Source organism: Maniola hyperantus, chromosome 7 (genome assembly GCF_902806685.2).
Source record: "Maniola hyperantus chromosome 7, iAphHyp1.2, whole genome shotgun sequence".
Lineage (NCBI taxonomy): Eukaryota > Metazoa > Arthropoda > Insecta > Lepidoptera > Nymphalidae > Maniola > Maniola hyperantus.
In genome coordinates this window covers 1,369,241-1,380,109 of record NC_048542.1, presented here as the reverse complement: position 1 = coordinate 1,380,109, position 10,869 = coordinate 1,369,241, and the positions used below count along the sequence as shown (strand labels likewise).

Genomic DNA, 10,869 nt, shown 5'->3' with positions numbered 1-10,869 from the left:
GCCTAAAACTATGTTTTTAAAAACAGTGACGTGTTTTATATTATTTTCTATTAAACATTATTATTTTTATTTGAACACACTATTATTTTGGTAAGATACTCTCAGTTTATGGTGTCATTTAGTTTATTATTTCGTGTGAAATGTATGATTATTATTTTTATTAATTAATATTATTATCTGTTTCGATTTAATGTTTCATTAAAATTAAAATAATTATAATTAAAAGTGTACTTATAAGTAGGTACATAACGACGGTTTCGTAAGACACTCTTCACCACTTTAGGCAGTGGTCCGACCGCCGACGTTGAACGAGAAACGAGTAGGACTAGAAACTTAAACGAGTTGGCGATCAGCGGGAAGCGAGTGTGTAGTTTCAATAGTTTTGTCGCCGGACTATAAGCTAGTGCGACAAGCGATTACTCGCGCCATTTTCCCGCGGTCGCTCAGTCCTGTGCAAACCTGCGCGCGCGTTACGTGTACGTACGTAAGCGAGCGAGCATCGCTGAGCGAGTTTATTTTTAAAAGCTCGTCGCTCAGCGACAAAACTAGTAAAGCGAGTCGTCGCCGGCAGTGTGAACAGTCAGAGAGCAACTTTTGATATATGCATCTCTTTCGTTTACACGGAATGTACATTTATTGTGCGTTTCTTGAGAGAAAATCGCCGATAGTTAGTCGTTTTCTCGCCGGCGGTCGGACCACTGCCTTATACCATCAATATGAAAATATATTGCTATCGTGCTACGATAAAAGAAGTAGATGGCGTTGAAGGATGGACTTCTCAATCGCCATATAAATTTTAACTAAATTAATGTAAGTACAATGCATAAGGGGCTTTGAATATTTTGGCCTATCACACAATAATAAACCCTAAATTGGGTACTTTCCTACTTTTGAATTTGATAAATATTATTACTTTATTACAAACTATGATGAAAATAATGACACGCTGAAAAAAATATTAAAATCCAACAAAAATTTACAAAGATACAGGCATTTTAATTTTGGAGTGGGAGGGTCTTCCATCCCTTTCTCGCAAAACGAAAATTTGTATGAAACCGCACGAAGCTACTATGGCATTAGTGAGGTATGACGTCAAAATGCTATATCGCTATCACTGTCTAATCAGAAATATTTGCTTATAACTTTTTTGTTATTTGATCGATTTAATTAGTTTTTTCAGTTTACGGCATCATTTTTATCCTAGTTTATTATAAAGTAATAAAAAAAAATCAAATACCCAATTCTAAGGTAGCAATGGTAACCTAAGCAACGGTAAACGAATAAAAAAATATTTTGATTTTGATTTAATGGTGGATGGTATGGGTGGTGGTCAGAGGCCGCTCACGCGGACGGTGGTGAGGGTATACCGTCGTCACTTGTTGGGCGATAACGCCTTGAGCAGTCGACTGCGCGTCTGGGCGCCAAACAGAACAGTCAGCAGTGCCACACCGTAGCCGGTTGCACGCTCGCCCTGAAAAATTAGTTATCAACTGTTAAGCAACGTTGGCCCAAGTCGGTAACTGGATGGGTGACCAACTTCGGAATTTAAAATTGACTTTTTCGTTTAGTGCCTCGGAGAGCACGTTATTATCACTAACATTCCCAGTCGAACTGTGTGTGGAAGGATCTGGGAGTGGCGTGCACAAGGTTTAAAACAGGTATCTAGGTAGCTATCTGGCATACTGGCAAGTCATAAAGGATCATTGAGCTATTTCAACTAGGGTAACTATTTTTGGGTAAGCAGTGCTTTTATGTCTCTATGAGCTGCACGCCACGGCTGAGTGGGAACCCATCATCCCAGGAAAACTACTACCATTATCGGATTAATGGAAAGGGGCCACGACCTTCAGCAATGAGGACTACGATGGAGAGGGGCGGGGTACTCACGCAATGCGCAGGCGCCGCCATGTCCACATGCAGCCAGGCACCGGGGAAGTCAAACCCGAGATGTGCCAAGATGAACAGCCCCGCACAAGACGGCTGGGCGTTGTTGCGGTCCTGCTTCAAACACAACCATTGTTAACATTAAATAAAGAAAAATTAATTCCTAAAAATACCACTAGATGGCGTTAGCCATGTTCTTAATCTCGCTAACCTCTCGTTTTTCTAACGAATCTCACTGTTTCTGTGGGTGTGATCCGATGAGGAAAAAATCGATAGATTCCCAATGAGTCACACTGTCACACGATTGGGTGTGACTTGTTGGGAGCCCACCGTCAAGAAGGGTGGTCCTGAGGCTAGTATATTGATGCAGTGTTGCATAGCTACACTGTTTTTCATATCGGCCACATAACTGCTGAACTAGGAAAAGTGCAACTCCGGGGCAAAGGGCAGAGCTTGAGCCAAGTCTGTGACATGATTGAGTGTGACTCGTTGGGAATCCATCGATTTTTTGCACATCGAGTCACACTGTTACTGTGGGTATGACTCGATGGGTAAAAAATCGATAGAATAGATTCCCAATGAGTCACACTGTTACATGATTGGGTGTGACTTGTTGGGAGCCAAGTCAAGAAGGGTGGTTCTGAGGCTAGTATATTGTACTCACAGCAACACTGTTCTTCATATCAGCCACAACACTGCTGAACTCGGAGAAGTGTAGCTCCGGGGCGAAGGGCAGAGCATGAGCCAAGTCCCCGGAGACCAGCCCCGAGCTGACACACAGGCGCTCCAGGCGAGCTGAGTTGGATACGATGGCCGCATGGTATTTGCCTGTTGCTGTACCCTGCGAATATCGTTAAACTATGGTTCACTTATTCGTGAAACTATATAAACGGTCAGAAATCAATCTAAAAGCAAAGTTTTACTAGATGCTACGATATGTTGCATGTTCGTAATGTGTTTCTGGATCTGCGTGGTGATTTGCTAATTCAGTGTCTAACGCTGAATGATAGCCACCAAGCTCATTTGACATTGGTTAGTTACTACATTGCTACTTCACTGAGTGATACTAAAATAATATTTCGAAGAAAACCTTTAATGGATTAAAAATAAATGTCAAATGAGCTCGCTGGCTATCATTCATTGTTAGACACTGAGTTCCCAAAGCAGCAGACAGGTCATGGTAAATAGAACTATTTGATTTGTCGCAACATGCGATTCGTTGTAGGACAAAGTATTAAGAATTAGTAGACGATTTAACAATTTGTTTGATGCAGTCTTTATGTGATTCGTGGCTCGGTGAGGTTTACCGTACTTATTATACTCGGATAATGGAAGCATGTTTACTGGAGCATAATATAACTAACAATTTATGCTACTAGCTGCCCTGGCGAACTTCATTCCGTCTAACAGTCGATTAAATTTTTCTCTCCGTAAGAACCATCCTCGTACTTCAAGGAATATTATAAAAAATGAATTAGCGAAATCGGTTCAGCTGTTCTCGAGATTTGCGATGACCAACACATTTAGTGATTCACTAGCTTATGCTCGCGACTTCGTCCGCGTGGACTACAAAATTTCAAAACCCTATTTCACCCCCTTAGGAGTTTAATTTTCAAAAATCCTTTCTTAGCGGATGCCTACGTCATAATAGCTATCTGCATGCCAAATTTCTGCCCGATCCGTCCAGTAGTTTGAGCTGTGCGTTGATAGATCAGTCAGTCAGTCAGTCAGTCATTCAGTCAGTAAGTCAGTCAGTCACCTTTTCCTTTTATATATTAAGATTTTTATATTATAGATAATATAACCTGTGCTCCAGTGAGTGTGGCGACATCAACAATGGTATCCGCCTTCAAATCCCGCTGAGCGAATACAACGCCGTCGCTCAGCACTAAGCGACCTGTAAATATTCGAGAAACCCAAATTATATTTATGCAGACAAGTTTTTTTGGAACAGTCTAATTATTTTTCGTTAATTTGTGGTATTAAAGGTATCCAAAGAAGGACTACAATAAAGTGAGTTTGTTTCATACCTTCTGCATCAGTATTATTTATTTCTACAGTGCGCCCTGAATACAGCTGGTGGATATCGTCAGGTCTGTAAAAAAAAATTTATATATTATAACTAATAGGGCCCTTTTAGGGGCCCGAACCCGAAGGGTGCTAACCGGACTCTATTACTAAGACTCCGCTGTCCGTCCGTCTGTCTGTCAGCGGACTGTAGCTCGTGAACCATAATAGGTAGAGACCTGAAATTATCACAGAATGTGTATTTCTATTGCCGCTATAACAAATACTAAAAATTTTAAAATTGCCGCTACGAAAATTAAAAAAAAGTATTATTTCTTGTACGATGGTACGGAACCCTTCCTGTGCGAGTCTGACTGGCACTTGAACGATTTATCTTATTTTATCAAGGTTGAGCTACCTGGTAGCGTGCGGTCCGACGGAGTTTTCGGCGAGGCACAACACCGCGTGCAAGTTGATGCTGGGCTTGGCTTTCACCAGCGCTGAGAAGGCAGCTAAGACGGCCGCCGCGCCGCCACAGTCTCCTTTCATACCCACCATGGAGGTCTGAAAACAGCGAGTATATCATGAAACAGCCCTAGCACAAGGCTGAGATATGGCTTTTTTTTATAGATATAGCGAGCAAACGAGCAGGCGGGTCACCTGATGTTAAGTGATTACCGTTGCCCATGAACATTTGCAGCACCAGAGGAGCCGCCGATGCATTGCCGGCCTTTTAGGAATTTGGCTTTTGGAATGGCTGAGCTATTAGGGAACGTAAAGTACGCGGCAGAAAGTAATGTGCATCGACCTTTAGAAGGAGAATATCTTCTTCTTCTAAATATATAAAAGGAAAAGGTGACTGACTGACTGATCTACTTATCAACGCTCAAACTACTAGACGGATCGGGCTGAAATTTGGCATGCGGCTATTATGACCTAGACATCCGCTAAGAAAGGATATTTGTAAATGCAACCCTTAAGGGGGTGAAATAGGGGTTTAATTTCCACGCGGACGAAGTCGCGAGCATAAGCTAGTTGTATTATAAAACTCTAAACACTCAGTACTGCCGGTGTCATTGCCCTTGAAAAAAAAAGTCAGTATTCTTGGATCTGAAAATGGAAGTCATAATGCGGTCTAGAGGGGTTTACTAACGCTGAGTTTTCTTATATGATGATGTTATATCTAGCACATTGGAACCTCTCAAATACCAATTTCTCGAGTTGTTTACGGTTGGGGCTGGGGTGAGAGAATCTTACCCGTGCCTTAATGCTCAGACCGCCGGTGTCGTACACGATGCCCTTGCCGACCCACGCGATCGTCTCTGTCGCACCCACGGCGGTGTACGAGAGTGCGACGAGTGCAGGCGGCTTTACTGAAGCGAGTGGGACTGGTAAGAAAGAATCTTACCCGTGCCTTAATGCTCAGACCGCCGGTGTCGTACACGATGCCCTTGCCGACCCACGCGACCGTCTCTGTCGCACCCACGGCGGTGTACGAGAGTGCGACGAGTGCAGGCGGCTTTACTGAAGCGAGTGGGACTGGGAAGAAAGAATCTTACCCGTGCCTTAATGCTCAGACCGCCGGTGTCGTACACGATGCCCTTGCCGACCCACGCGACCGTCTCTGTCGCACCCACAGCGGTATACGAGAGTGCGACGAGTGCAGGCGGCTTCACTGCAGCCTTGCCCACGCCGTAGATGCCTCCCATGCCCCGCTCCTTCAGTTCCTCTCCACGGATGATCGTCGGTTCAGCTATGTCCAGGTCTTTGGCTACTTTGCATGCTTCCTAGAAAGAAGAAAGGACAATTGTTTTGTTAATTGTACTGAAAAAAGCAGTGATGTGTATAAAAAAACAGCCAAGTGCGAGTTAGACTCGCGCACCGAGGGTTCCGTATTACAGTCGTATTTATTCGACATTTTGCACGATAAATCAAAAAGTATTATGCATAAAAATAAATAAAAACCTGTTTTAAAATGTACAGGTAAATGTAAAGCCCTTTCATATGATACCCCACTTGGTATAGTTATGTTACTTTGAAAATACTAATTATTCATTTGTTGATGAACACTTTTTTTAATGATGTAATCACAAATAACGGATGGACGGACAGACAGATAGACAGACAACGAAGTGATCCCATAAGGGTTACTTTTTCCTTTCGAGGTACGGCACCCTATGTTTGGAACCCTATATCTCTGGTAGACTATGGCCAAACCCTTCTCACTCTGAGAGGAGACCCGTGCTCTGTAGTGAGCCGGCGATAGGTTTATTTTTATTTTATTTTATTTTTATTTATTGGACACACAAAACAGATTATGACAATAATTGATAAAGTAATACAAGCCATGAATAAAACTAGTCACTCTCCAAAAAAAGTGTGTACAAATGCAGTTATTAGTAATGGACGTGTACGAAGTTAGTAACGGACACACTATTAAACAATACCTATACTATAATAAAAGAACATATAACTAAAAATTTGTTAAAAATCGAACACCAAATAAAGTACTTACGTGTTATTGTGTTAGTTATTATACAAAACAAAAACGTATTAATATAAATTATAAGAACTTAGAAAACAAAAGTATAAGTGAATTACATTAATTGAATTAAAAAGTAGAATTACGTTATTATATGGTGCGCAGGGTGTCACACTTTCGGACTGATTTGATAAACACAGCAGATTTGCCGTTGAATATATCGATATCGCTGGAGGAGACCAACTCGTTATATAATCTGCACATTCTAACTATCGGGTTATAAAATGAAGTATTATTTTTGTATACATTAAGAGTTGATCCGGATGATGATGATGATGATGATGATGATGTTTACCTCAATAAACGCGTCTACATCCATGATATTAGCAGGCGTGTCAGTGATACGCGCGGCGAGCCTGGTTGCATCCGCCACATCCTGCACTGTGCTCAACTCCTCAGTAGATAACGTGTTCTCTAGCAGTTCAGGGTCTAATGGACCCAGGCCTTCTTCTTCAGAATCACCTTCTAGAAATAAAAGATTAACATATGAATAGCGCTGGTGTGGGATGCGACCGACGTTGGCAGCGTCCCGTTTACCGGGCATGTGGCAAAAGGCCTGCCTGCACTCGATCGAATTTTTTTTTTTTTTTTAAATTCTTTATTATCAATAAACATTTTACAAAACATATATAACGTTATATTATAATGTTAAACTTAAATTATTAATACTTACAGGCTAAGTCGCGCCTCTTAAAGTTTATAAAGGAATATTATCTTACACGTTTAATCATAGATAGTTACATTTATATCACAAAACGAATTAATTGAATGCAATATACTTAAATGGTATATTCGCTTACAAAAAAAAAAAGTTATTATTTGTTTAAAAAACGCGGGTACAACTAGGTAAGTTATGCCTACTCGTATTAGTAAACTGTCTCAGCTTGCATTACGAAACCGGTACACTGGCCAGTGTACGGTCCGCGTGCAGCGCTACCCTGCCCCTCGCACATGTACGGTGGGCAGGCGTGAACGGGGAATTCAAGATGATGCACACGTGTCGTAGGTATTAGTTACGCTATGCATTCACACCAGCCCGCGATCGAAATTGGCATCGCCCGTGGGCACTGTGCGACACTCACCATCATGTGCGATGTGTATCTCCACAGTGAGCGTGTTCCTCGCAGTGGTGGTGGGGGTGACGGGCGGCGTGAGGCTGCCCGGTAGCGGACTGGGCCCGGAGCGGGCACTGTACAGCGGGACCGCGCGGGCGATCGCCACTGCGCTCGCGAGAACATCCCGTTTGCGACATACCAGCTGAAATTAATGCATTTTATTGTATAACCTAGCTAATGCTCGCGACTTTGTCCGTGTGGACTACTCAAAATTCAAACCCCTATTTTACCCACTTAGGGGTTGAATTTTCAAATATCCTTTCTTAGCGGATGCTTATGTCATAATGGTTATCTGCATGCCAAATTTCAGCCCGATCCGTCCAGTAGTTTAAGCTGTGCGTTGATAGATCAGGTCAATCAGTCATTAAAGAGGTCTACTAGCTGTTAAGAGGCACTTAAGGAGCTCATTCATAAGCCAAAGGTTCACTAAAGGGGTTGTCAATCATCATTGCACACCACAACAAGCTCTTAGAGTCGAGGACATCAGTAAGGGTTGCTTTGGGGTTATCATTGGATCATTATCACTATCACTGGTAAGCATCTCCTGGCTGGGCAGAGCTGGTAAGTTAATTAACTTTATTTAACAATAAATGAGGCAAGCCTAGTCAGGTGATGACTAACAAGTCAGGCCTAGTCCTAGTCCTAGACCTACACCTAGGTCTACTTAATTGTTAATATTTGTTCTTTATCTGTGTTCCTTATATAATTTATGTCAGCAATGTAACTTAAAGGCAACAAAATTTATGATTTATTTATTTATTAAAGGATTCTAAGTGTCCTCCTTATTGGGCATGAAATAGGGGTTGCTTTGCGGGTTATTAATAAGCACAAGTTCACAAAAGGGTTGTCACTCGTCATTACTCACCACTACAAACTCTTCAGAAGAGGAGCGCAAGCCGGAGCGCACGAGTTTGGACAGTGCGTGAGAGCGCGCGGGCGCCGCGTGGCGCGAGCGGCGCGGCGGCAGAACCCCAAGCGAAGCAGCGCGCGGCCATATCTCACACAACTCCCCTGGTGAGGCTACGTTAATGCCTCGGCGCCAAGCCTGATTGAATTACATAACAATTAGACCACCAAAAGTAGACACTGTCTAAGACGCCATCTCCACGGACGAGAGAATCGCGGCGATGTCTCGCTGGGTGACATAAATCAAATCAAATGGTTTATTCAAAATAGGTAATAAATTACACTTTTTGAAAGTCACTTGTTGCATTTGTAAGTTGATAGCTACGAGGGTTCCAAACGCGCCCAGGTCTGAGAAGAGCCCACAACAAACTCAGCCGGGTGTTCAATAATAATTCGATAATTCGATATCAATGGGCGTATCTCCACAGGGCGATACTATCGCGGCGTTAGTGTGTACCGAATTTTGTCGGAAACTAATTAATAAAATCGGTTCTGTAAAATTAACAAAATATATTACACACTTATATTCACCTTTAGATAATTTAGAACTTGATGCTTATTTCTATTTTGCTTTTGTACTTTCTACTTTCTAGACGTCCTGAACTTCCTCAAACATTTTAACTGAATAAGTATGTCTTGCAATTCTTCTTTTAATTTATTTGAACAATCCTAGCTCTATTGTACCGTGGTACTACATCAGAAAGTTTCAACAACAACTGTTCTAAATTTAAATAAATAAATAAATGTTTATTCAGCTCACAAAACAAGAAAAAAAAACAAAACATATAAACCAAATGTTAAAAATTAAAACTAGGTAAACTTAAAACTTTGAGCTCGACAGTACTAGGAACAAAAATGATGTCTTGTTTGAGTTAAAAGGGCTACTGCCTCAGCATGATGCTGCAGTATTTGACTACTGCAGCGCTGATTTTCAGGCAGTAGTACAAGTTGCAAGTTACTTTATGCTACCTGGTGAGTGAGACATTCTCCTTACTGGAATTGTTCTTACCTCTTCAGAGACTTTGGGCTGGAGCTTGCAGCTAACGTCCTGCCAGGACAAGGCAGCAAGGTGGGAGGCCTGCCCCACAAACAGCACTGGCTTCTGCTCTGGGTCTGATGCACTCAGACCCCACTTGAACTTTATGCTAACTGGTGAGTGAGACATTCTTCTTACTGCAATTTAATTTGAAGTCAGAGTCAAATATCCTCATTGAAGTAGGAAGGTAAGTTATATCAACAGACACTATGTACTAAATACTAGATAAGCAGCTTATTCTGAACTGAAGCTTAATGAATCGGTCAGTACGACACTGGACATCAAGGTATAAGCAAAAGCCAGTTGTATCTTTTATATAGCCAACAGTATTGTCAATTTTTAATCACAGTTTTCTGATTTTTACTCTTACATGTGCTATAAGACCTACCTACCTGCCAAATTTCATGATTCTAGGTCAACGGTAAGTATCCTATAGGTTTCTTGACAGACAGACAGACAACAAAGTGATCCTAAAAGAGTTCAGTTTTTCTTTTTGAGTTACAGACTCCAAAAAATTGTAATAAGCCACCCATGTGAAGCTGGGGCAGGTCGCTAGTTAAGTATAATTTTGCCTAACTATATCTATGCCATTAGGATCAGTTCAGTCACAAAAAGGTAACTAAGCAACACGACAGAAATACAGACACTTTAGAGCTCTAGTATTCTAGAATACCTACTAGTCCATAGTAGAATAATTAAAATATATAACCTCAATTCGAGCCAAAGTGCATGAACATGCAAATTATGAACGGATAATATTAATTTAGCCAAATATAACTTCGTAAAGGTCATTCACCTGTACAGTTCATTATGTGTCGATGCAACGCAGTGGCATTGCATGGTATCAGCTTAACTATCAGCATTATTACTTACATAACACTATGACGTGTCGATAATAATAACAAACGTGATAAAAGTAAGCAATATTAGCCGCTAACATTTAAAAACACTTACGTAGATATCCACCCACTTTTCACAATCTAGTGCACCGTGAAATTGCTATCTAGACAACATTGATATTAGGTATCGATTGATAGATTAAATGCAACTGTTTATATTATTTTATCGCGAAGAAAGTGCAATGATAAGCTTTCGTTTATTTAAAATAAATTATTCTTTATCCATTTAGTTATTGCCAAATCATTGTATGAAATGATGTGTCATGTCATTTGACTTGACTCATTTGTCAAAACTAAAATGTCAATCATGTTCATGTCAATTCAATGATTTAGGGATGTGCCTTTAATTTTTCTATCGATTAATGAGTCGATGTAAGCTATGATAGCTTAAGTAATTAAATATCACTCGCTTTAACGGTGAACGAAAACACCGTGAGGAAACCTGCACGCCTGAGAGTTCTCCATAATGTTCTCAACGGT

At 41.2% G+C, this 10,869-nt stretch overlaps 1 protein-coding gene across 1 annotated transcript; it reads right to left on the bottom strand.

Annotated features, from left to right (window-relative positions):
• Nucleotides 1-1,265: 1,265 nt before the first annotated feature.
• grsm (granny smith) lies at nt 1,266-10,421 on the bottom strand. Its single transcript, XM_034970447.2, has 12 exons — nt 10,287-10,421; nt 9,464-9,627; nt 8,414-8,593; nt 7,516-7,690; nt 6,729-6,898; nt 5,451-5,678; nt 4,310-4,455; nt 3,915-3,979; nt 3,690-3,781; nt 2,549-2,725; nt 1,888-1,998; nt 1,266-1,471 (listed from the first exon to the last, which is right to left on the bottom strand). Exons 1-12 carry the CDS (start codon nt 10,351-10,353, stop codon nt 1,373-1,375), a joined length of 1,674 nt encoding a protein of 557 aa, XP_034826338.1. The 5' UTR covers nt 10,354-10,421; the 3' UTR covers nt 1,266-1,372.
• Between the last annotated feature and the right edge of the window lie 448 nt (nt 10,422-10,869).

Excerpts from the sequence above, each read along its gene's own strand:
- grsm (XM_034970447.2), bottom strand. The coding sequence starts at position 10,353 with ATGCTGATAGTTAAGCTGATACCATGCAATGCCACTGCGTTGCATCGA. Across the intron at positions 2,726-3,689 it reads CCACACTCACTGGAGCACAG|GGTACAGCAACAGGCAAATA; the intron begins GTTATATTATCT and ends CGATATTCGCAG. Across the intron at positions 1,472-1,887 it reads TGGCGGCGCCTGCGCATTGC|GGCGAGCGTGCAACCGGCTA; the intron begins GTGAGTACCCCG and ends CTAATTTTTCAG.